General features: G+C 43.6%; 1 protein-coding gene across 2 annotated transcripts in view; it reads right to left on the bottom strand.

Moving 5' to 3' along the window:
- Positions 1-657: 657 nt before the first annotated feature.
- The window catches only part of nfat5b (nuclear factor of activated T cells 5b), a 52,662-nt gene continuing 25,882 nt past the window's right edge, over positions 658-27,437 (bottom strand). The window contains exons 3-14 of one of the 2 annotated variants that reach the window (XM_083650411.1): positions 20,010-20,649; positions 18,855-19,044; positions 15,154-15,344; positions 13,216-13,388; positions 11,555-11,689; positions 11,409-11,461; positions 10,746-10,878; positions 8,818-8,901; positions 5,822-5,910; positions 3,402-5,274; positions 1,937-2,186; positions 658-1,749 (exon numbers count right to left, since the gene is read on the bottom strand). In XM_083650411.1, coding sequence (XP_083506537.1) covers positions 1,948-2,186; positions 3,402-5,274; positions 5,822-5,910; positions 8,818-8,901; positions 10,746-10,878; positions 11,409-11,461; positions 11,555-11,689; positions 13,216-13,388; positions 15,154-15,344; positions 18,855-19,044; positions 20,010-20,649 — 3,800 coding nt within the window. In that variant the 3' untranslated portion in view covers positions 658-1,749; positions 1,937-1,947. The remainder of the gene's footprint in view (positions 1,750-1,936; positions 2,187-3,401; positions 5,275-5,821; positions 5,911-8,817; positions 8,902-10,745; positions 10,879-11,408; positions 11,462-11,554; positions 11,690-13,215; positions 13,389-15,153; positions 15,345-18,854; positions 19,045-20,009; positions 20,650-27,437) is intronic. The other variant, XM_083650412.1, reaches the window with a different exon arrangement.

Here is a 27,437-nt window from a genome sequence, read left to right as displayed (position 1 = left end):
GCCATAAAACTGGCCTGTCATCAGGAAAAGTAAAACAAGACCTGAGTCAAACTCGGGTCCTGAGGTGACCCGACACTGGCCAACCATAGGCGAGACACTTTCATTGTGTCAGACTTGAACTGTTTGCATTTACGAGACAACGCACACGATGGGCTCTACTCCGCACGGTAACACCGACCTGGACACGATAAAAACAAAATGAAGGAGCTTCTGCTTCTCCACAACATGGCGACATTCACTAACTCCATCACATTGATACAAGTGGAGAAAAGGCTCTAGCCGGTCTATGAACACTATTCCAGTTTATGCGTGCCTGACGCATCATGCCACGAGAATGGCACTAAAACACATAACTATATAAACTGTATGACAAAATAATATACACTAAGCAAGCATGTGCAAAGGACATGCAGACAGAATGCTTATAATATATATATATATATATATATATATATATATATACATACACACACACACACACACACACATATATGTATATATATACGGTACATACATGTACATATACATACATGTGTATATATATATATATATATATATATATATATATATATATATATATATATATATATATAAATTATATACATATCTATATATATATATACATACATATAATTATACATAATAATAATACAGGCCATGCATACATAATGGTTATAATATAGGTGTGCATGTACTCAAATAAGAAAACGCAAATATTTTAGTTTCATGTCAACTAAAACTACATGATGTGAAGGCTGATTTCCCCCGATACACATCTGTCCTCATTCACCCGGCCTTCTAAGCTGGCTTTCAGGAAGAAATATACATAACGTTCAAGGTACGTGTACATTTATTTTCGGGAATGAGTACTAATAGTCGTAGCATTAGTAATAGGACAGCTGGCAATGAGATGTACTGCTATATCACAAATTGAGAACGATAAAACGACCTATTTAACTCATGAGCAAGTAGTAGAGCGCAAACGATTGTCTGTCTAATAAATGAGATATGTGGGAGCTAACGTAAAGGTCTGAATCCAGTAGAGATATTTCTGCCTAGCTGAAGGTTGCAATGGAAAGCTGTCTATCTGTATTTCTGATCCGTGTCCTCGTCACTGTAAACGATGAGGACGGGGCAACCGTTAAAAAACAACACCTCTGGTGGGACTGTCCCCTCCATGAGTAGCTGGTAACAGAGAAGAGCATCGTAAAGTGCCGAATGAAAAATGTAAAAAATAATATTCTTTGCCAGTATGTTATATTCCTACCATCTAACATTCCTAAAATAGTCAACTCTGCGCGTTATAAAATGAGAGTGTGTTCTAAGTGGTAGCAAACTGGTTTTTGAAAATACAGAATAATATGCTAGCTACTAACGCCGTTGCTAAAAGTGCTATCTGTGCACTGTGGAGATGGCTAAATATCAGAAACAGAGAGATATTTTTCATTCACAGCTGGAGATGGCTTTCTTCATTACAATGGCCAAACTGACAGCTGTTGGGGTCACAACAAATATTCTAGTACATGTATTGACAAGATAAGATAAGAAAAGAAAAGAAAAAAAATCCAAACTAAATTTATAAGTCCTTGTCTGGATATTTTTGTCCATAACACAATGGCTATCATCCATGCCATTCTTAAGTATCTTCGTGAAGACTGCTCTTTGAGAAGAGAATAGCTCTCCAGGAACAGCAGCACATTCTGTTCCGTTCATATTGCACTGCTCTCTCCCAGTCAGTCTTCAAGGATCCTACAGGAGACCAACACATGTGTTAGTAGGCCATCAAAACATTCAATGTATCAGATACTATAAGCACATATGTCTCAACCTTCATGATGGAGTTAAATGTATGGTTATAAGCACATAGTTCTCAACAAAGACAATATTTTGACTATATCTTGAAATGATTCAATAAATAACCAGTGAAAATATGAACCTGTATGCAGGTCAGTAGGATCGAGTTAAGTTGCTGCCAGGCTCCTGCAAGCTAACCAACAGGTCATCCATCTTCTCCATGTTCTGAGAAGCAGCCATGCTGTTCCGCAGATTCCCAGAACCTGACAGCGACTGGTTGAGAAGGGACTGGATGCGTGCATCACTCTCTCTCTGGTTCTGGCCAGACTGACTGATGGCTATAATCTGATCTGACAGCGTAGTTCCAGAAGTGTTTATCAGCTGGCCACAGTCTGCAAGGGGTGGACAGATAAGGTTAGTCAAAAGGGTGCCACAATAATTGACAACATCCCATCAATACATATTGATTTCATGATCATGTTCTATCAGGACATGGGAATCTGATGTATCTGGTTGCTGGATTTCCCCCCCTTCGTTTTTCTCCATAGCCAATTTCCCCTGACTAAGCGGTCCCAGTTGTTGCTCCACCGCCTCTGCCGATCTGGGGAGGGTGTAGACTCTCACATGCCTCCTCCGATCCGTGTGGAGTCGCCAGCCGCTTCTTTCCACCTGACAGTGAGGCGTTTCACAGGGAGGACATAGCACATGTGGAGGAACAGATTATTCCCCCCTAGGTCTCATCCCCGCTGAACAGGCCGACCAGAGGAGACATTAGCGCAGCTGCGAGGAACAGTGGCGGCTGGTACAATAGGGCAGACGAGGCCACGCAGCAGGCAAGCTCAGGGCGAGGCCGCACAGCAGCCATGCCTAGGCATCAAGAGCGCAAAATCACATTAAATAATCAAATGAATGGTCATCTCATTGAACCAAATGCGAATGGTAATGTTCGGTGTGATGTCAAACATATATTAAAACTTAAAATAATATTCCTACCACACCTCATTTGATCAGTTTTCAAGTAAAATGTTGTTTGTCATCAATTTAAACTAGTTCTGATACCCGTTGGAGCATGCTAGCACTGTGTGTGCCACCTCCTGGATGCTGTTGGTAGTGCTATCACTAATTGCTGATACCTGTTGGAGCATGCAAACACTGTGTGTGTGTGTGTGTGTGTGTGTGTGTGTGTGTCTGTGAGAGCTAGAGAGAGAGAGAGAGTGTGTGTGTGTGTGTGTCACCTGCTGGCTGCTGTGGGTATTGCCATCACTAATCGGTGTGTGTGCCTGGAGTGTGTGTCACTTGCTGGCTGCTGTGGGTAGTTATATCACTAAATCACTATGTCTAGCCATTTTCGGACTTGCAGTGAACCCCTGAAGAAAAGATATCCAGAAAATGTTTTGTTGTTGTTGTTTTTCTCTCCCCTCTCTGTGCTCAAAGAGGGTGGCACACTATCGCCCTCTATTGGTCAGCCGCCACTGATGAGGACACATGCCCACACACAATTGCATCTGTAGGAACCAAGCCGCAGGTACCACGGGATGCATAATTGCAGCCCTGGTGTCATGTTAATAATTAGAAAAAGCATCCTGGAATTTCCTTCAGTTCCTTACCGTTCTGAATCCCAAATAGGAAGAGGCCAGGTTGTTGAGGCTGGCTGGGCTGACTGATGGTCCCGCTGACAGTGGTCTGAAACAGAGTCCCTGGCTGCTGCACAGGGGAAGAGGTGGTGGTCTGGAGGCCCGCCACACCATTCTGCGTGGCAAACATGGCTGTCTGGGGAAGCTCCTGGGCAGCCATCCCGCCCTGTAAGGAGGCCATGTTAGACTGAGGCATGAAGAGGCCCACTGGCTGCTCTTGGCTGCTGTTTGGGCTGCGGCCCAGCTGCATGGGCTGCTGCTCCTGAAACAGGACCTGCTGACGCGGCTCCGCGGGGTTCCCTAAGGCCATGGGCTCAGAGCGATCCTGCTGGCCGACGGTCACCATGCTGGCTTGGGAAAAGAGCAGAGAGGGGTTCTGGGGCTCTTGAGAAGCTAAACTGCTGCTGCTCAACGGAGGCATCTGGCCCTGGCTGCTGAACAGCAGGCTGGAGGGCTGGTCCTGGTTGGACAGCGGACTGCTGCGGAACAGCTGGCTGGGGGAGAGGGTGTTTGCAGATGGATGTGGGGACATGCTCTGAAACAGGGAGGCCTGCTGGGGCGGCTGTGTGTGGGGCTGAGGCTGCTGGGAGGGCTGCTGCTGCTCCATAGGGGCGAGCTGGCTCTGAGCCTGGAACACTGACTGCGGCTCGGGACCAGAGGTCTGCAGAGCACTGAGGAAGGCCAGCTGCTGCTGCTGCTGAGTGCTGCTGACTGTCAGAGGGGTCTGGGAAAGGAAAAGGCCGGGGGTCGAGGGCTGCTGCTCTGGAGAGAGGCTCGCTCCACTCAGGACTGTCAGGCTATTCTGGAAGAGCGCAGCCTGGACTTGCTCTTGAGTGTGAGAGGCTTTCGGAGTGTGAAACAGCGCCCCCTGTGGATCTTGTGCCTCGGCCAAAGAACTGGGATTGTGGAAAAGGGGCGGGGAAGGGTGCGAGGGGGTCTGCTGGAGGAAGTTGGTCTGAATTGAGAGGAGTTCATTGGCCTGTTGAAAGAGAGCTGCTTGCTGTTGCTGCTGCTTTTGCTGCTGCTGCGCCTGCTGGAAGAGCGACCCCTGGTTCGGCACCCTGCCCTGCGGTGAACCCTGCTGTTCTGCGTTCTCTCCCTGGGGAGCTCCCTGGAACATGCCGCACTGCATCGGGATCTGCGACTGAAACAGCTGCTGTTGTAGGTTCTCCAAAGCCTGCTGTTGCTGAATTTGTTGCTGCTGAATTTGTTGCTGCTGTTGCTGCTGAATTTGTTGTTGCTGAATTTGTTGCTGCTGAATTTGTTGTTGCTGAATTTGCTGCTGCTGCTGAATTTGTTGCTGCTGTTGCTGCTGAATTTGTTGTTGCTGAATTTGTTGCTGCTGCTGTTGTTGTTGCTGTTGAATTTGTTGTTTTTGGATCTGTTGTTGGTGCTGGATGTGTTGCTGCTGTTTGGCCATTGAGTTGTCAGGCTGTAGTGGTAAATTACAGAAACCCTTGGCATGAAGTTGTCTCACTGCCTCCTCCAACTGGGCCACTTCGTCCGGGGGGAACAGGGGCAGCTGGTGCTGTTGGGAGGTAGGTTCGCCACACAACCGCCCCACAGCCCCAGAACCGCTGCCTGGCCTCTCCTGCCCTAGTGCCTCTCTGGGCTCCAGAAGGAACTGCCGAGAGCCTTGCTGCAGCTCAGGGAAGGAGCTGGTGGCAGCCATGTCCTGCTTCTGGATAGTGCTGAGGGGCTCTGCGCTGGTGAAGACTGGAGTCTGGACCTTGTCAGGGTCACCTGCAGGCTGAGACAGGTTGCTCGAGAATGGTCTGCTGTTAGTAAGATGGCTGGGAGTCATGTCCAGCGTCTGTTGGGCTGGACACATGACATCACCTGTCTGCTAAAAGAACCAGGAGTAAAAGAAGAGTAGGAGTTAGAGTAGAAGAACCACAGAATGGTTTATCCACCCTGCAATTAGCTCACTTTCACATGAAATAATGTGGCCTCCTGCACCTTTGTAGAAACCTTCTGTACTGATACGTGATGTTTTATTGCCAAATTATTGATAGTATTCTGTGACATCACTACACGGCCATCTTGGTAGGAAAATAACAGGTGATTTTAATCAATTAACAGGTGATTACAATCAAGTGACACAAACAGCCAATGAGCTGTGTGTATTGTAGCACCATATTGGTAGGGAAATGCCTGTGACATCATGGGAAAATACTATGAATTGGCTCCGTGTCTGGATTTATCAATAGATTTTTATGATATTTGCTGTCGCAATTTGTTATGTTTTATTGTGCTTTCTGTTTTTATTGTGTTGTTTCCTGTCTGCAAATCGCAATTCCATCAGAGGACAATCAAGTATGAACTGAATTTACTTAAATTGAATATTGATATAGTTTGCTGTATTAATGAGGTTAAAGAGCAATGTATATCACCTTGAATACTCCAAGGTTGCTGGAGACCTCCATCGGTGTGACTTCTTCTCTCTTTACGAGAGGCAATATCACAGGCATCAAGGCACCATCTATGAGCAAGAACGAGGAACATATTAGTCTTGATTCAACAATTGTTATTCAAGCAAGTCATGCAATATACAGTGGGTCAAAGAGAAGATATGCCATTAGTCTCAAGCAAGAGACAGTCCGCTGTGAACTTAAAGTGATAATACGGAAGATTTCAGTTTTGTTCTCTTGGGTGACACCTATTGGCCATGAGTGGTAATTGCAGGTGAGATCCAAACAACTCTCGTAACGGGACAAGCCCGTCTTTTATTGTCACACGAACACCACAACACATGCATGCGGCCACAACACACTCATGCTGACGGTGGCCGGTGAAAAGTGTCCTCTGCATTTAACCCATCCAGGCATGTCCTTTCCTCCGGGGGGCAGGCCAGGAGCTGTACGCTTTCTCGTACAGCGCCCGGGGACCAACTTCGGATGTTGTCGTCACTGGTCGGATGACGATGACGATCTGATCTTCTGCATGTTTTTAGTGGGGGGGGGGGGGGGGGGGGGGGGGTTATATAAACGGAGGAACACCCTGGGGGAGCACGGGGAGAACATGCAAACTCCACACAGAGAGAAAGGCCCTTACGACGAGATACCCCACCTGGGCAGTAGGCACTGAAGATATGGGAGGGGGACACAACCACAGCGCCCACCGTGTCCCAGGCGAGAATCGAACTCAGGACCTTCTGACTGTGAGGCGACAGCTCTACCACTGAGCCACCGTGCCCCTTTTCTTTTAATAACATTTCTTTTCTTTTAATAACAGTGTTATTATGTGACATTACTCAAGTTTGTTCAGCAGGGTTCCCTAAGGCCATGGGCTCAGAGCGATCCTGCTGGCCGACGGTCACCATGCTGGCTTGGGAAAAGAGCAGAGAGGGGTTCTGGGGCTCTTGAGAAGCTAAACTGGAACTGGAAACTGGAACTTGGTGTCTGTGTCACCACAGACACCAAGTTCATAAATGCTGCAATACTGAAAATGCAAAGGCTTGGGCCATAGATTGTGTGTGTGTTAACTCACTATCAGATAGATAGTGACTTAACAGACATTTATTTAGATAAAAATCCGTATTATCACTTTAAGTGCAATAGTGTAGACAAAAGGCAAAGAACAGCTTTCAAATGACCACTATGTCCCACTCATCCCAAACCCGACTCCTCCAGCATCCCAAGAGGGACTGGAAGGAGAGAGAAATATGAGAAGAAATGTAAGAAAATGGGGGGACTCTGCAGATAATTTTATCTGCTGAGGGGCTTGCTTAACTCATTCAGGGCCAGTTTAGGACTGCCAATATTTAGCACAGGCCAAAGATTTTCATAATTGTTGGTCATCTTTCAAGACCCACAGTAAATTATCTATTAGCACCAGAGTGATTTGCAATACCTCAAAATGAAGATGTACGTCTCTGGGTTCACCAGGAAAAAAAAAGTTAGCTTTTAGCATGTTCTGTACTCTACTTATATCCATTTATATACACCCTGTTTTCACCCAAAATGTCTCTCTCTCAGATGACAAACAGGAGCAAATGCAATTTCTGTAAAATATACATTCTCAAGCAGAACTCGCTCTCAATTCTTTTATTTTGAACTGTATTGACATCAGACATGTAAATACTATTCGTTATGACACAAATGAAAATAAATAAATATATATATATATATATATATACACATGAAGTGCTTTTTTTTTTACATTCAACAATACTGCAGTGTGAGTGAGTGTGCAGACAGACACACAGACAGACAGACAGACAGACACACCGACAGACAGACAGACAGACAGACAGACAGACAGACAGACAGACAGACAGACAGACAGACAGACAGACAGACACACACACACACACACACACACACGATCCCCCTTCGTTGCGTGATTTCTAACCCCACATAGGATAAGCAATAACCACGCCCTGTGGCGCCGGGATTGGCCAGGAGCAACACTGGAGCAGAGACACTACACTGGAGGGCACGCAGTCCAGCGATTTCATGAAGCTCTTGAGAACGGGCAGCGGGCTTCTGCCTGCGTGCCTAGCTGTTCGTGTGCTGCTCGTCCATGTCTCCCCCTGTCATATTCTTCCTGCTATCGTTGCCGTTTTCCCCTCGGCTATTCAACACGTCCTCACCGCCCTCTGATCACTGCTGATCGATCATTTCCTCATTCCTCCGATGATCAAACGCATCTGTGGATTACTTTCTCCGGTTTTCTCCGGCTGGCACACAGGAAGGCTGGCACACAGAAAAGCGACCAGCTCCTGCAGCGCGCGAGGGGCGTTTCAATGGGGTTTCTCCTGTCTGCACAAGGCAAGCTCCTTATCCATTTTCTGATATTCCTCCTGCTCAATTTCAAAACAACAGCTGCGGTATGTGTTTGTTCACGTGTTGTCTTAGATGATAGGGACCTGATACCATGTGACAGGCTGGGGAAGTGTTTTAACTACGCCCTGCAGTAATAAAAACAAAAACACGTCAAACACGTCATTGGCCCTCTGGGCTATTCCTGATAAGACGTCAAAGACGTCATTGGCCCTGAATGAGTTAAGGGGATCTTAGTTGTAACTTGTCATGTCAGGAAAGTATTAAAAGTTACTTTGTGGGCTGTGTTTAGTAGGGAACAAGTCTCAAATGTGAAACCAAAGAGAGCACAGCTAGGATTTGGGTCAATGGTGGGGGGATGGGTGCTTTAAAAATATTCTAACAGTATGTGATAGGCAGGTAACAGCAGACAAGAGGGATCAGCATTAGGATCAAATCTGGAAAGTCTGGCATCAGTAGGAACCACTCGAAGCTGAATTTATGTCATGTTTGGCACATGGGGAGGAGGTGTGTATTAAATCAAGAACTGAAATACACACAGCTACAGTAAAAGTGACAATTGAGAAGTGGGCTGTACAATGCTTAAGTAACAAAGAGAATAGCACCTTTGATTCGTTCATCATAAGAACAGGCCTTTCCTGGAGAGGGGGTCTCTTTCTTCACAGACACATCCGTTTTGGCTGCAAAAGCTGTGGGATGCACAATTGAACAAACATGTCGTTTTCTCACAGTTCAAGAAAAAAAATGTGAAAATGAAATGTACAATTTATGGAAGAAGCTAACTACGATGTAAAGGAAACGTGCGTCATTGCCTGGGAAACGCACATCCCATAATACAACTGTTCACATCGCTTCCCCTAATAGTATGATGATACTTGGGATGCCATTCCGAACATAGATGCGAACAGGTTAGCTAAAAGTTTAGCGTCGCCAGCGAGGGCCCCCATCGTTGCGGTCGGGGTACATTTCGAAATCCCTCCAGGCCTGAAACTTTTTCTAGGGGGAAACACTGCATAGTATATTTTGAGAGACAAGTCGAGGGCCACTTGAAATCGGTCTGCGCGCTGCAATTGGCCCCCGGGTCGGACTTTGAACATGCCTAAGCTAGATCATCCAGGACGTTCATGTTTATTGCTTTATTTTAAATTCCTTTGTCATGTCTTTCAACCAAGGTGCCCAAAGGACCTTGTCATGAAAAAAAGTGGTGACAAAAACGGGGGTTGAAAGGCGACTCTGAATCTGAATGAGCATGGCTTCCTGTGCTGAAAAACGAGCCGTTTATAGTTTGTTGAATGAGTTAAATAGTCATGAACTGCTCTGTTGCTATTGAACTGTAGGCGGTGTTGTTGAGTAATGCATTACAACAATAAAATGACTCTTCAGGGATTACAGATTAGATAGATTTGAATCATTTCCTTAATTGTGAATATATTTTTGGATAGTGAAATATGAAAAAGCCTGGTTTCTTTAAAGAGTGAAAGTAAAAAAGAAAAACATGCAACTGACTGCACTCTCATCACTTTGTTTTACAGTACAAACAGGCCTATTAGGGCATCTAGCCAGTGAAACCCTCTGAAGAAACAGCTCTTGTTTTTGCGGTGCACACTATGGGTTTCTGTCTGACAGAGACAACCAAATTATAGACGATTTGTTTGAAGTGGTTAACTAAAGTCAATCATATGTGTCAAATAAACAGACACTACCAAATAAAATTTCAAGTTGTTGACGACATACTTAACACCAATGTTTTCAACACTGTATGCTTTAACTTGTCTTTTCAGCCTGTGGTTGGGATGCTGGGAGTCAGTCAGCTAGTGACACACAACCCTGCTGTGAGTAGGGGTTGGTTAAGCGTTCAAATTTATTTACTAGGGGGAAAAAACTTGTCCCACATATCATTTTTTTTTTTTTTTTCTGATTCTCCCCCATTTTCTCCCCAGTTGTACTGGCCCAATTTCCCCCTGCTGCCCCGGTCACGGCTCCATCCCCTCTGCAGATCTGGGGAGAGCCGTAGACTAGCACCATGCTTCCTCCGACACATGCGCAGTTGCCAGCCGCTTCTTTTCACCCGACATCGGGGAGTTTCACCGGCAGGACGCAGCACGCGGGAGGATCACGCTATTCCTACCAGTTCCCTTCCGCCCTGACCAGGCGCCCGAACCGACCAGAGGAGGCGCTAGTGCAGCGACCAGGACACATACCCCTAATCTGGCTTCCCACCCGCAGACACAGCCAATCGTGCCTGTATGGACGCCCGACTAAGCCGGAGGTAACATCGGGGCGCGAACCTGCGACCCTCGTGTTGGTAGGCAGGGAATCTACCGCTACCTGGACGCCCCACAAAAGTGTCTTACTAATGGATACTTCTGCAGGTATGGCTGCGTGGGGGAATGAAGCTCGGGCCCTCTGGTTGGTTGACAACCTCATTAAGCGTTAGGCCATCCTGCGGCTCCGCCCACATAGGGTAAATAATCAATAAGTGACATGTAATGCGGCTTATTCGATCTTTTAACTGAAATATACTAGAACAAACCCAAGTCTGGAGTGTAGGTAAAAGGCTGCACATCATGGGATCGTCCTGCATTCGTCACCACATAGATCCCCACACACACTGCAGACGTGATGACTTGGCTCTGGTACGGAGGAACCTTCACTATCAAGTGGTTCTTGGTATAAAAAAAAACACACAGTCAGCAAACAAGAATGAACAGTAGACCTGTTGGCACTTCTGTAAGCTGTGGCAAGTCAAGCAGGCAACAGGAATCAACTTGCCTTTCTGACGTCTACACAAAAACAACACTTTGACTTAATACTGATAGGAGCTTAGTGAACAGACGTAAAACAAGTAAACAAACAGACTTCACACAGAGGACAATTATGCTTAAGTCCGTCAATTTTGTGGAATAGTAGTAGTCCTAATAACCACCGCCATCACAGACAGCCTCCAGACATACAGTATGAATCACTGGGTCCTGGTTAACCTAGTTCTGGGCAAAGGTTTAAACTGGTCTGTTGAGACACACTCAGTAGGTAATTAGGTCAGAACACAATGAGGCCACTCAAACCTTTGAACCAGCAGCCATTTAAGATGATTACATCTAAACCCGCATGTAAATCTGAACCGGCTGTTTCTATCTAAACACCTCATTAGCCATCGGCATGAATCATTTGGGACCAGAATGAAATGAAGACTTACCTGGTGGAACAGCTCCATGTCAATTTCAGCCTCTGCCTTCCATGATTTCTCATCTGGGGCAGAGAGAAGGTGTGTCATGTCAGTCAGTCAGAGACAACAGCAAATTAAAGATGGAAAAGAAATGGCCACAAAGGCTGATTTCTTACCAGAAACATTCTCCTGGAATATGACTTTGGTGTCTTTGAGAAAGTTCTTGCCAATGATGAAGACCTCCTCTAAGCCCCTCACTGAGCAGCTGTGGAGAGACTTCTTCAGGATCTCAGGCACTCCTGCAGGCTGGGCTGCAGACGGGAGAGGGGGAACAAAGTGGAGGCATTTTACATGGAGGCATTTAGATAACGCTTGCATCAGCAGTGAATTGGGGCAGTGGTGGCCCGACGGTTAGAGAAGCGAGCTTGTGACCGGAAGGTCGTCGGTTCAATCCCGGGGACCGGCATAATTCACAATGTTTTCATACTACCCAAACATTTCCAAAACCTGGCAACCTGTTGGGCTAGAATGGTTAACCTTGTCTGATATTCTCCATTGGGGAATGGAAGAAGATTTGACCGGACAATACTAAAGGCTAATGTCCACCAAAGGCTAATGCACCAGCTCCGGTACGGCTGCGAACAGACCCACACATGTAATCTGTCAGACGCATGCGGGATCCGACAAAAATACAACAGGTGCATATTTTCTACGTGCTGCATGTATTGCCCATCTATTAACACGGGCGAGAGTCTGTTCTGGCATTTTGACCTGATCCACACGCATCTGGTGTGCATCGGGTGTAAGGCAAGTAGCACTGAGATCTGATATACTCATTTGATCAAGAGCCAGTATTGGGGTGGAAGTGCCTTTAGACAGGAAGATATAATTATTGAGAAAATACACAAATCAATTCACTACCTACCAGCCTACTTGACAGGATCAAAATAACCTTTTATCCTATTTCACTTGATTTGAACCGCCCTATCTTACCCCATCCTTGTTTTTGTCTATTTTTATGTGAAGTCTCCAAATTGCACTGTGACCTTTTGGATTTAATTGTTTTTATTGTTGTTGTTTTGCTCTGCGATATTCTTTCCTTAATCTTTTTATTTCTCGATGCTCCGTCTCTATAAACAAGTCGAGGCTCCTGCCACTCCCCTTTCCCTCTCACAGATTTCACAAGTCTCCCTCACTGCTCTGCACACAGCACTTGAACACACACACACACACACATGCACGCGTGCACACATGCACACACACACACACACGCAAACACACACGCACGCGCGCACGCACAAACGCACAACACACACACACACACACACACACACACACACACACACACACACACACACACACACACACACACACACACACAATATTTTGTGGAAAGATATTTCCCTGGATTGCATGCTGGCTCTCTGTAAACAATAGAACTCCACACACTTTGTTCTGTCTTCCTTTGCTTCTCTCTCTCTTAAAACAACTCTCTAAAATCCACTTGCGCGGAAACTTTCTTATGACCCTAAGCGGTCTTTCCTGTTTATGAAATCTACCACACCCTTATACTGTACCTATGAAGGAACACTTGAATCTGAAGGGTAACTTTACGCGTTGTCTCCAAATACTAACATCAAAAAGACAATGATCTCTTGACCTGAAGCTAATTCAACTTTAGAAGGACGACCTGTAGCTTCAAAGAAAAGAAAAGAGTTTATTATTAACTATTATTATTATTACTATTACAGTATTATTATTAGTAACTAATCATTAACGTCTCAGAGCCCCTGTGGAGAGCAAAATAAATTCACATATGAATAACTTTGATACTTACTGCACAGGATTGGAGATGAGGGAGTCTGTAGTATGAGCAGAGATCCGTCCGTACGGGGGATGTTGACCCGAAACACCAGCCGGGCGCGGGTGCTCTTCTTCTTGGAGCCGGCCACACCGATGCGAGCCTCTACGTCTGCGTTACGGAGCTTCAGGATCCCAACACAGTCCACCCTGCACAGAGAGACGTGGTCAGACGAGAAAATGTGCTGTTAGTTGACCCAACACAACACAATCTCACTTACCTCACAGCACCCACGCATTTCTCCCTTTTAGTAAGAAATTGGGTTGAATATTTTTTTGAACCATTATATTACTGGGTAAAAAAAAAAAGATTGAAAGAATGAGTAAAAAAAAGATTGAAAGGAAAAGAACGCTTGGTTTTCTTTCTTTTTTTAAATAATACTTTATATCAGAAGGTATTATAGTGAATAGACAGGGAACAGTTAGAGAATATGATAGAAAATGGAACAGTGTAAGTCCAGGTTTATCAGAATGATGATGATATTTATCTTTTCATTATTACAGTAGGATTTATTATTATTTTTACCCTTTTATTTATTTATTTATTTTCCTTTTTTTCCTATTGTGCTTCCTCGTTCATGGTCTTTGGGTGGAGATCATCATTCGGTCCTGTGTGTGTGTGTGTGTGTGTGTGTGTGTGTGTGTGTGTGTGTGTGCGTGCGTGTGCGTGCGTGTGCGTGTGTGAACCATCTGACACAACTGAAGTTGTTGCACGCTATTTCTCCGACAGTTTTCACACTAAAATAGACATGCTGGGCCTCAAAACATGCAATTCGCGATTAAGTTTAGAATTTCCTTAGCATGAAAGTAGCTGTAGCTCAGAAACCATCAGAGCAGGGGCGTCCCGGTGGCGTACCACAAAGGCTTAGTCCTTCAAGTGGCTGACCCGGGTTCGAATCCGACCCATGGTCCTTTGCCGCATGTCATCCCCTCTCTCTCCACACCCTTCCTGTCTGCCTACTGTCCTATCAAATAAAGGCAAAAATGCCCCAAAAAGAAATCTAAAATAATAGTAAAAAAAGGAAACTTACATCTACAAAATGTTGTAGGTAGGTTCATAGAGTCTCCTTTACTATGGTCTAAAACATTACACCAATTGACCTGATGGTGGTGTTCTAACAGCCCTCTTTACGTTTTGGTCCATAACTTTTGAACCAGTGTCTACAATAAAAAATATTTTTTTCCTGGATTCCTTGGGTCCTTATGCATCTACTGATATAGCCCCCCCTCCCCATTTCCATCTAACTAGATTTTCCGCCATTTTGCATGTCTGGACTGTCCTGCACAAAACCTCTGCCGCGGTTTTTTGAATTTCATATAATCGACTTCCAAGTTTGGTGGGTGGAGCTGATTTCACACACAAAAATCCCACTATACACCATCATATCTGTGTTTCAACTTTTATTGAAAAATGCTTCCGCCCGTTTAAAGACAACACATTACATGATGTTGTCTTTCTTCTCTCTCTCTCTAAATGTGCACGTTAGTTCTTTTCTTTGTTAGGTGTAGCGGTGCCTGGTGGAGATCTGTACTCTACCGAGTGCACTTTTCTAGTTTATGGTATGTTGTGTGTTTTATGTGATGTATTCTGATTTTTATGTTGTGCATGTTGTTTAAAAAAAAATCTAAGCAAAAATTGGGAATGTAAAAGCAACCCATACAGGCCTAGCCTGGGTAAACCCAGCCGCCACGTGACCTGCTCTCAGTCACTACGTGTGACTGTAAGCAGGGTAAGCCTGAGAGCAGGTCACTGGGGGCTGGGTTTACCCAGGCTAATACAGGCCCACTCCAAAACGCGTTCCGTCTGTGATTTAACAGCAACATGTAAAAACAAAGTTGCACTGCTCTATTTGCTTAGCAACACAAATACATGGACTGTTCACTGTCAGTATGCACACTCAAGCAAAGTACGTACGGTAGCGTCATGTTGGTGCTGGGATCCAGGGACACCTCAATAACAGTCGTGCCCTCGATGTCCACCTCCTTGCAGGCGGTGGTGTTGCGCCCCGTCACCCGGCAAGCTTGGTAAAATCCATGAGGCTTCACCCGGCCAGCGTCATTACCCACAAACACCTGCAGAACCACCGGCTCATTCACCCCCTCCAGCTGTGGACAGGAAGAAAACACAAGAAATATGATACAGGAGAAAATATGTCAGCCAATTAAGAAGGTCGGAATTTGATACACAGGCGGAGGATTTGGTGAAAATCACTTCTTTTGTGTGAGTAATAATGTTCACCTGAGCCAAAATAATATTTGGCAGAGAGCACAGCTCTCTGCAAAGCCTTTTAAGAATAAGTCATTTAGTAATAATAAGCAGCCAGTTACAGATAAAGCATTTTGTATGTGTAATGAGGATTTTGTACCATTAGGTGGCTACTCTGTGTGTGTGTGTGTGTGTGTGTGTGTGTGTGTGTGTGTGTGTGTGTGTGTGTGTGTGTGTGTGTGTGTGTGTGTGTGTGTGTGTGTGTGTGTGTGTACCTATCCTGTCCATCAAGTTCTGTCTTGTGTGTGATACTACAAGGTATCTTTTGTCTTATCATGCCATCTTTTATGCATTTAGCACGAGCAAACTTTTGGCGCCATCATTTACATGTTTGCGGGGGAACTACAGCTTTGTCAAATTTCAATGTTGTAAATGTAACCCAGTCTGTTGCCTCGATGGCCTGCAGCTACTTTCACAAAATTGCATGCAGTCCGACAGAACAATGCAGCATTTGACAGCTTGAATTCCAATGCCTTTTGATCATCGTTCATCATACTGTTTAGCAGACCGTGGGCTGGGATTTATACTGAGAACAATTGCATAATCACCTACATGGAAATATGACTACCTCAACATGGCGCAGTGGGAAACTGAGTGTCACACCACACACAGGGTATATGCAGGAATCCTGATGTTAAATCCAATACCTCTTAAGAGCTTTTTTAAGATCTTTTCAATATATTTTAAGACATCAACGCCACTTTCGTCAAGTTTCATCACAATACGATATTATATACCGTAAATTCCGGACTATAAGCCGCACCTTTTTTCCCGTTTTTTGGCCTTTTTTGGCCCCTGCGGCTTATATAACGGTGCGGCTTATCTATGGATTTTTTCCAAAAAAAAAAAAAAAAAAAAAAAAAAATCTCTCTTTTTTAGCACTCTTTCTAACTATAAATCCACTTCTGTTTTAATTTCCTCTCTTGCCCTCTTTTCACCACACCGCGGACACTGTGTGCACTGTAAAAAACAACACAGGTGGTGTAGTGTTATGTTGTTTTGTTGAAATGTTAATAAATGGGAGCTTCCTCAAACAGCCATCTCTTTCCCGACAATCCCCTCTGTGCATGAACCCTTACATATGGTAATTAAACATTAAAACAAAAAAAAAAACAAAAAAAAAAAAACATTAAAACACCCGCGGCTTATAGTCCGGTGCGGCTTATATATGTAAAAAACAGTCAACTTTGCAGGTGCGGCTTATACACCGGTGCGCCTTATAGTCCGGAATTTACGGTAGATACTTTGGCCAATACGATATTTACTGATATCACAAAGTCTGCCGCGATACAAATGAGGGGTCTGCGAACGGTATGAGATGATATATGCCCATTTAACACAATCAGCTACAAAATTGAATGCCTCATCAAATGGTGATTAAGACTTAATACTTTTTAAGGACCTTAATTTTCCCTAAATTGTTTTATCAACTTTTAAAACGTTTCAAGACCCCACGGATACCCTGCACGCAGAGATCTGGGTTCAACATGTAGAAATCTGCTGAGCAGCAGTAACAGCGACCTCTGCTGCCACAAGTGGTAATTACAGGATGCTAACTTTGCTACTTACTTCCCTGTTTGTACGTTCAGATGTCAGCCTTATTTGATCGTTTCTGCTTGTACTCCCTACTTTGCTAACCTCTCTGCAGTGTTTATAACTGCGTTGCAGGGGGGGCATTCAGTAGCTCTGAATATCAAAATGTTGTGTCGACTTGTTTTATTGAAGAATAACGCCGCTAATCAAGCTATGCTAACTCAGAGCGATAACAAGTGATAAACACATTTCACTTCCTATATGTTCTTCAGTTTGTCAGAGGAAAAGTTTTAATATGAAGGAGCTGCAGCAGGAAATGGAGTTACATCCAAGTAACTTCAATTCTCTAACATTTACATATTGGGGCTTTAAGTTTTGACATTATGTTAAGATGGAGCAGTTTAAGTGTATTTTGGATTATTTGTCCACAGATAATTGTCCAGTAGGGATCAGATCATTTTGTAATTTGCCATATGTAATTATAGGACATGAGAGCGAAGCATAGGAAAAGAACAAGCGACACAGGACAGGACACAATTGTGGCACAGGATGGTACAAGAATAGATTTGCACACACATCCTTGTTGGTGCAGGGCTTAAATTAAACCATCAGAATACAAATGTTCCAATCCTGCAAGGCATGTTGGTCAGGTGATACAAAGCATGTGTGCTGGCAGGAGCTTTCTCAAGTGTCACTGATTTGCCCTTCAGCACATCATCCATCCATGTTGGACCGACGCATTAACCCACTGTGTTTTCAAAGTGCAAAGACTCCGACAGTTAAATGTGATTTCCGGGAAGTGACAAACAGTGGACTTCAACGTTATTGCCGCTAGAGCGGCAACGATTAATCGATTAATCGTTTAGTCGATCGACAGAAAAATAATCAACAACTATTTTGATAATCGATTAATCGTTTTGAGTACCGTAATTTTTTAAGAAAAAAAGTCAACCAACGTCTCTTGCACACCTGAGAAGTATTGTGGCAGGTGCGTAGGTGGAGTAGAATCACTTAGAAAAAGAATTGACATAATGTAAAAAAAAGTTTTGGTCGGAGTGAAATGTTCTATGGTCTCTCCCAATTCTAAACATAGTCATATAGTAGTTAGATAGGACTTGAACCATTGGAGGACCGTACCCGATAGCCCAACCCAGTTTTCCAGTCTGTCCAATAAAATTGAGTGGTCAACAGTGTCAAATGCAGCGCTAAGATCCAGTAGCACTAGAATCAAATTTTTGCCTGAGTCTGTGTTCATTCTGATGTCATTTATGACTTTAGTAAGCGCGGTTTCTGTGCTGTGATGGGGGCGAAAGCCTGATTGGAGTTCATCTAGGAGATCATTTGAGGTTAGGAATCTATTGAGTTGTAGGTAAACAACCTTTTCAATTATTTTGGCTATAAAGGGGAGATTAGATATTGGTCTGTAGTTACTGATTACCGATGCATCAAGGCTACGCTTTTTTAGTAGGGGTTTAATAACTGCAGTTTTCAGGGACTCAGCTGAACCGCTTGGTTTGACCAAGTAAAACTATATTTATAAGCATTTTACGAAATGTCTATGGGAAAATAAATTGCAGCAGAAAATCTCTGGTACAGTGCTGAGGCAGGAAGTGACGTTCACTTTGCCTCTCTATTACACAGCGACTGACAATCACTCAATCATTAACTTCATGTTTACTCAACGAAGAGCTGTTTTGCAACTATGCAACCTGAAGCCACTTGATGTAGACATTTTGTGAAGAAGAGACAAAGGCATATAGACTGCCGCCAAAACAGCAACTGACAAAGGCTGTTGGTTTGAAGGCTTTCAGGGTTACCTTTATGGTGGGGAAGCCCTGCTGAGTGCGGTCCTTCACTGACCCTCTGCTGCCTTCGGTCAGGTAGCGGGCGCGGTGCTGGGTCTCGGGCTGGACCACGATCCTCAGCTCCTTCCCCTCGCACTTCTGTGGGTATTGCACGGAAAGACTTCCTCCTTTCAGATGAGTTGTCTGAGGACCGTCTGGAGAACTGCAACACAGTCCGTTTTGCCACGTTAGTTTTGACGGAGACACAAGCAGATCATCTGAGCTCCATCTCTAATTTCAGTTTTATAATAATTAGCTAACGATGATTTTATGGCTTAGATGGTGACGTTTCATATTTTCAGGTGAGATATTGTTGCATGTGGGCATTGCAGTATTTGCAAATTGTATGGGAATGGGGCATTCTTTACAGACCAAGTATTATACACAAGTATACACACGTATTTGTGGATGAAACTGATTGTGAGGCCTTGTGCTCTAGTAGCAGCAGAGAGAATGCTCTGTGGTTGCCATGGTGTTCTGAGCAATGCAGAGTTAAGAGGCCCTATATCAACGAAGCATAGTCCATCCCGAGCTCTTAAAGCATTCAGATTTATCTGTTGATTTAATCTGCTCTGCTTATCCTAGGTCTTTGAAAGGGGCTCTGTGATTCACCCTGGCTGACCATTGTTTGTACTTCGGTATCCTGCTCCTCCCTTCCCTCTGATCTACCCGCTCCTCTTCACTCAGACTCTAGTGGGGAAAGTTGAGCGTGTGGTTTGTTGGAGATTTCCATTTGTGCTGCCATGTTTAATTTCCTCACACTTATTCTGACAATGGCAATAAGTGCTGTATGAGACAATCAAGAGAGGCTAATCAAGATGAAGCTAAGCTATAATAAAGCTTACCTGCCCATTTCTGGACATTATTCGCTTTATCCCGCAACTCCCGACAAGAGAATCTGGACTTAATTAAATGCCAATCAACTCCGAACCATTAAATCCTACCACCAAATAAGCAAGTGGAGTCAGTCTCGTTGTTTTCTTTGGTCAGCCTACATACAGTACATAAGCATAGCCTTCTAGGACAACGTAATGAGATGTAGCAGGGCAGGACATGGATGTTCTTCTGACCTGAAAGCAGCTAACAAGTCACCAGCAGACACGAAGCAGAAGTACAGCTTACACAAACCTTCCTTTTGAGCAGGCCTTGTGGTCAGGGCCGAGCTGCGAGAGCACAAAGTGTGGGCCTTTGGCACTGTCTGCATCAAACACATCCATGCTGGCTTCCCCCTTGGGCACAGACTTAGGCCCGGGCCTCTGGCGAGGGGTGCGCTTGCGGGACTTTCGCGGCACCTCCGTGTTGTCGTTGTAGGAGCTGGAGCTGACGATGCTAAAGTTGGAGAGGGAGTCGTCCATCCACATGCTGTTGCTCTGCTCCGAGTCCAGGGGAGCCTGGTCCTGGCAGGACATGCGGCTGTCGTCATCAAACAGGTCCTCGGGCGGTGGAGAGATGTTCAGCACAGTGCGGCGCTTGGAGGGCGTCATCTGGTGATGCTGCTGGACCTCCTGGGACGTCGGCCCTCGTCCCGCTCCGGTCTCACTGCCGGCCCTGCAGCTCCCGGCACTCCCGCTGTTGCCATTGCCGCCCTCTGCCCCGACGACCTCTGGCAGCGCTCTGCTGCTCCTGGAGTCCTCCGGGTCCACGGCGCCGCTGTGAGCCGGGTTCTGGTCATCGGCCGAAGTAGTGGAATGCATGTTGGAGCTGGAAGAGGTGGGAAAAGCACTGCGGGGGCCTCCCACGGTCATAGAAGAGGAGACGGTGGTAGCATCTACAGTGCAGACAATTGGACAGTAAATAAAGGCGTCTCGACCAGCATCGGCTAGCAGTCCCATTTAAGCAGCGGAATTTGTCCATGATTGTTTACTTTTATTTATGTTTTTATATTTCTTTGGTAATCCAATTAAAAGTTCCACTTTTTTTACGGCATCATGTGTGTGTGTGTGTGTGTGTGTGTGTGTGTGAGGGATGCATGTATGTACGAAATGTATGAAAATGTACATAAAGTACAGTATACAGTAGCATAGGTGTGACAAAAAAATGGGGCCAAAATGTTTGCCAAGACATGAACAGTGTCCATTAACAATTAATCTTTTGAGGTTATTCTCAACAAATACTTCGAAATAAATTAATAACATGCAACTGGGGAAAAAGAGAGAGAAAAAAATCCAATTATTGAGGAAATGTATGATTAATAGTAGCATTTTGTTGATTTTCAACTGATTGGTGGTTACACAGGTAGCTAATTGAGAGGGGAGTTCAAAACAGTTCTTATGTGTGTAGGATGATGCATGCCAATTGGATCTCTTTTGCTATACAGGTTCAAATCATTGCGTTGGGACTGAACGTAGCCACAGAGACAAAATAAACAAGCTTCTGACCTATGAAGCAGAGAACTGCAGACCATTTTATATGCAGACACTCCCTGCTTCAGAGGGAACTTCCTGGAATAAAAATGAAACAGCGAATGAGCAATAAGAGCTGCACATAAAAATTTATTCAGATTTTTGTCAAAAAGAATAAAACAAGGGGATTTTATTGGTGAAAATGGAACTGTTGCTCAAGTTCTCTCCCTGTTGTTCCGGCATGCTAACACAATTTCAAAAGCATTCAAACAGTTATGATGAACTGGATGCAGGGTGGGAGTGTGATGAAGTGGCAGATTGTAAAAGGAGTTAGATTGCTCTGGACATTCTGGATTGTTTGGTGACTCATTAGTTTGCAAAACAGCCAGTCAGAGAGAAGAAGAGGCACAGACAATGTCCTGATACTAACATTAGTAGTGATTATTATGAACTTACTGAATCACTTAAAGGAGACTACTACTGGGGAATTAGATAGTTTATTGTGTAAGCATAGCTATCAACTAATTAATGTACAGGAACAAAGTAGGATTGGCTATAGAAAAAAAAGTGAAATGAAACAAGTTAGTATTAAGGTCTAACACACTCATTTTATTGTGACTGTCAGTTTATTATAACTCCAAATAGTGTATATACACACACAATGACAATGTACTGCATTGTATATTTCTGCTCCACTGTGTTCCGGTTACATAGGCTTGCTGCTTGAACGCCAAAAAATGATATCCATGTTATAGGCTATGGTGGATATGAAAATATTATATATATGTTGCATGTCCAATACATTTGGGATGGACAAATGACTGAGAATACTGTCGGTGAGGCAATGGAAAGACTAGTCTGAGGGGCAAGGATCTTTTCCAAAAGTACAACACTGTGATTATTCTTGTGGAAATCCTTGAAATTGCAAAACAAACAAACAAACAAACAAACAAACAAACAAACAAACAAACAAAAACTCTGCAGAGAAAATGACCAAAATCAAGATAATTTCTCATAAGGAGACATTTGCAGTAATTAATAATAACATAACACAGCCAATCACAATGCAGGAGTGATGGATCAGGTGCACGGAGGTGGGTGCCTCCTGGTTTGACGTCATGACACTTTTTCCATACTAGCTCCACAGAGCCAAGTGTCAACATCCCTTAGCTCCAGTTCAGAAAAGCTTGGTGGATGTTACACATCGGTCTGCGCCAGAATCCAGAATCAATCCCAGCGGGAACTGAATTGATGCACCTGATCCACAGAAACACTGACATCAATACTAACATGTCCACTAAAGACCCCACATGCAGAGCCCTCGTGGTATGTTCACACCAAGAGCGAAAATGTTATTTGCCAAAGATGAAAAATTTCAACTTGAGGGGAATGAGCGAATGAGGCAATTATCGTGTCATTCGCACCGCGAAATTTCGCTTCATTGGCGCCGCCCGGGATCTGCTCACACGTTTGCAGTGACTTTGCAAGTAATCTCGCCGCGCAAATACTAAATCGCATTTGGTGTGAATATATATTTGCTTTCATAAGAAATATGATCTGGTAAATTAAAATGTTCAAATACACAACCAAGGTATCTATGCCTGCAAAACATTTTACCACAGTGAATAATTTGCAGCCACTTTGAACTCCTTTCTTCCAGAGAGTAAGTTTTTAATATTTTATGAACTGACATATCTAATATGTTATTGTGAATCTCAATGGATTAAAAAACTAAACTCCTCAATTAAAACCCTATTATCACACACCACACCACATCGACTTATAACTGCTTTCAAAGTTGGACAAAAAGCAGTTTGAAGATTGTGAATGTGTGTCCCAGGGAAATGGAGTTCATCACAGTTGTAAAAACCTGTGTGTGCTGTGTAGTGAGGTTGCTTAGCCAGCGGATGATCAGTGGGTAGTTAGTAACAATGTCAGTTACAATATGCCCAAACAAACACTCAGACAAAGAGCTAAAAACAATAAAAACAGGTGTCTTATAGAGATGTACGGTGCTCGGTTCCTGATCTAAAGCCCCTGAAACTATTCGAGACACTACTACAAATTGGCATATTTGCTTCAGTAAATAATCCTGTGTGTTGTGTCCATTTGAAACAGCTGTTGTTTTTAATGCTACAGTATCATGTTATGAACTCTCCAGAGGAGAAAGAGGATATCTATTTTTTCTCTCAGTGAAAAACACGGCAGGCCACTAACGAAAATAACAATACCCCTAATAAAGCAAGGACAGCAGAGGGACATCAAAATAAAGTGCGTTTGGTTGGCTCTGGAGCAACAGTGTTATAGACAAGAGCAACTCTTTCTTTAGCTTTGCCAAGACATGCAGGGGCGGGCGGACAGAAGAACAAACAGATCCTATAGAGCAGAACACCCAGGGAAGAGAAGGTGCGTCTAACCAACAGGAAAGCCCATTTATAAAAGCTTTATAAAAGTTGCATGTTAAACACCTCTTCAATCCATATTGTTATGACATTATCATGTGTGGTGTATTACAGTACATTCACATCTGCATCACAATATGGAAAAAAAAGTAAATATTACTTAATACAATATTCAAGATGCTTATACTCAAGCCTTTAGTAACCCATTATTATTTGTGAGAAACTGTAGCTACATTTTGAACAGATAGGAATTTAGCAGTGCAGTTGTACACTCACTGAACCCAACTTCAATATGACATGCTAGGTGCCACTGCTTAAATGTTCTTAATTCATCTATTCATTCTTACAATTACATAAAGCTTGCATTATCCTTCAGGCCTTCAAAAGCAATTGGATCATATTCAGCAAGCCATTACTGAGTTAGAATAAGAAACAAAAATGGTGAAATAATTTCCATACACTCTACTATCCATTTTTAAAGGTGCTGTAAGCGATTCTGGAGGAAGGATTGGGTCTCAATCCCAAGTAGACAAATAGGGTTGGTGATCCGGTCCAGAACACACCAATCCAAAGCGTCAGTATTTGACTACTTGGGGAATGAGAACGGTGTTAACTCCACCCTCTTCGTGGAGTTCTCTCTCCTGATTGGATAAAGTGGGATAGGATACCAGATTTTTTTTTTTTTTGTATTAGGGGCCTGGAACTTTACAACAATGGTGAAACTGTGAAAACACTAGATGTCACTTTAGACCCAGAGAGTCCACCCGGTTTACCAAGAGACAGGTGTGTACAGGTGAGCTAAGGTCAAAGGTCAATGTCAGCGAGAGAGTCCTTCAATACCCAGAAATCATGTAACAATCCAATCCAATCTATGATCTATTTGTTCCAGAAAATACCAAAGAGGCGAGAGAGGCAAAGTATCTAACAGTGGTGAGGCCAGCTTTCTCTAGACAGAGCGCTCGCTCAAAATATAATACCCAAACATAGATAGATAGAGATAGATATATAATATAAAGCAGAGTGTAGAGCAGGGCATGGAAACAGTAATATGATCTCGTAATGTTACCCATTGCAGTAGAAATGTAGCAGGTGCCAGGTGCCAAGTGCCTGGTGACGCTTCAAATCTCCCACCTGCCGTGTGCCATTGAAGCGCCACATAAGAAGTGTCCTATGGTGTTTGTTTACTGTTGCTTCAGTGTATTCAGTTCAGGCCTTTTCCCACTTTAAAGGAACAGCTCACCCTAAAATCCAAAATACATATATTCCCTCTCACCTGTAATGCTATTTATCCATCTATATCGTTTTGTGTTAGTTGCCTGAGTTTTGGAGATATCGGCCGCAGACTTTCTGCCTTCTCTCCAATACAATGGAACTGGATGGCACTTGGCTTGTGGTGCTCAAAGTGCAAAGGAAATACATTTGATAAACTCAACAGCAATGTCTCTTTCCAGAAATCATGACCCGGTTACTCAAGATAATCCACAGACCTTGTTATGAGCAGTTTCATGGAGGAACTATTTTCTTTTTGACCGAACTACACCCGCTAGCTGCTAGCTAGTTCCTACATGAGACTGCAAAAGAAAATAGTTCCTACATGAAACTGCTCACAACAAAGTCTGTGCATTATCTTGAGTAACCGGGTCATGATTTCTGGAAAGAGACATTGCTGTTGAGTTTAGTTCGAGCACTACAAGCCATCCAGATGGAGTGCCATCCAGTTCCATTGTATTGAAGAGAAGGCAGAAACTCTGCGGCCGATATCTCAAAACTCAGGCAACTAACACAAAACGATATACTGTGGATGGATAAATAGCGCTACAGGTGAGAGGAAAAATATGTATTTTGGATTTTAGGGTGAGCTGTTCCTTTAATCAATTAAAAGAAAAGGGGAGAGCAAATAAACAAAGTAAAAGAAACATGAAGATGTCCTGTAATTTTCTAGAGGATATATCTGCAGCCCTATTAAAAATACCTGAAGTTTAACCTACAGCTATGTTACAGATTGCAAGGGGACTGCACAAAGGATTCAGGGCTTAAAATGCAAAAGCATTTAAAAAATGTAAAGCAAATGAAATAAATTGCAGACTGGGGAAATGCAGGGTGTGTGTGCACATATGAAAAGATCAGTGTAGCACACCAGCGTTATAGCAGCATCCTAGCAGCGTCAACAGATGGCAGATGGTGGCTAAATGAATGGTAAAATGATATCCAGCATTCACTAGTGCAGCCTGAGTCAGTAAACAGTAGCAAAAGCTGCTACAGCTAAAAGCTCAGAGACAGTTATGCAAGCATAATGAGCATGCAATGTCATGTGGGGAAGAAATGTATACCAGCAGTCCAACAAACACAGGGTTTTTCCTGCATTGGGAAATGTTTGGCAGTGTTTTGGCACCACAGAGAAAAACATATGAACTGTAAAACAAACACCACTTCCATTTTGACTTGATGCAATGCAATATATATCACCGTCAGAGGGTGCGTGTTCGTAACACAACTCGATAATTCGCTAAGCAGAAGAAGCAACACGAGATATGTTTTTGGTTGTGGTGGAGCAACTTCTAACTGTTGCCAGGCTCGATTTAGCAACTTTTATGACTGTGACTTTCATCAAAAGCCACTAGCAGCAACATAGCACTTTTTCCAGCCCATCGGGAAAAATGTGAATAATGTTGACTGCCAAAGTATTTGGCAACAACCCGGGAACACGGCAACATTTTGGGAGATTCGCCTGTTTGCCATATTCCCGATAGTAAGACGAGAAGATAGATGCCGTTCTCTTGTGCGTGCAATAGAACAGTAGCGACGCGCCCTCCTGCTAGTTAGCTTAGCACAATGACTGGTAGTCTGCGGGAATCGCTAGCCTACCCCTGTTAAGTCACCAAATACACATTCCAACAGCACCAAAACGCTCCCATGTACTCTTATGTACATGTTGTTGGGACACGTGTACTCACCACGTTATGAAATAATAATGCAAAATCACGAGATATTGTAATTTTAGAAGCAAATCCATAGCCGGAACTCATTTACGTTCCTGATAAAACTGGAAGTTCCGGCTTATGTTTTTGCTTTGAAAATTACAATGTCTTGTCATTTTACATTATTATTTCATAACGTGGTGAATGCACAAGTTACAACATCTATATACATATACATTTATATATAAGAGTACACATGAGTGTTTTGGCATTTCTTGCCTGCTACTGTATTTTGTGTGTACTGAATTGATAGTTCCTTGAAAATATATATTTGGTCAGACTGAGGCTGACTGGCACCCCGGCTTAACCGCCAGCGACCACTACATAAAAAGTGTTTTTTTACATTATTTTTCAAACATTCTAAGCTGTTGATGTTTACACAAGTTCATAATACACAACAAGAAAGTTGATTTTGCCTTTTTTTTTTTTTTACGTTTGACACATGCTGTTTACCTGCGTGTGAAAACCCTGCATATAAGCGGTCATTTTGGTGTAAAAACTGGTAGGCTATAATATGCAAATTAGCATGTCACCTGGCCATCAGGACATGTGCACTGCCAAATACCCATTTTAAAACAGGAAAAACCCTGAAGGTGGAGGTAAAACCTGAATGCCGAGACTGAAAACAAAATCTAGCTGTTCTGTTGAACACGGCAACTATAAGGTAAAGTCATCAACAACATCACTGAGAAGTCTATCAAGCAAAAAGCAAATCTTTTTGAAACACAAAAACAAAGCCTGATTGGGACCGTTTGAAATTGAAAAATGAAGTTTACAAAAGGGCGAAAAGAGGAGGAATAGCCAGATGAGGTTATAGCCAGTTCTCAGTGAAAC

This window comes from Poromitra crassiceps (genome assembly GCF_964638095.1).
Source record: "Poromitra crassiceps genome assembly, chromosome: 14".
Lineage (NCBI taxonomy): Eukaryota > Metazoa > Chordata > Actinopteri > Beryciformes > Melamphaidae > Poromitra > Poromitra crassiceps.
The sequence above is the reverse complement of the archived record's forward strand: the minus strand, read 5'-3'. Positions and strand labels throughout refer to the sequence as shown.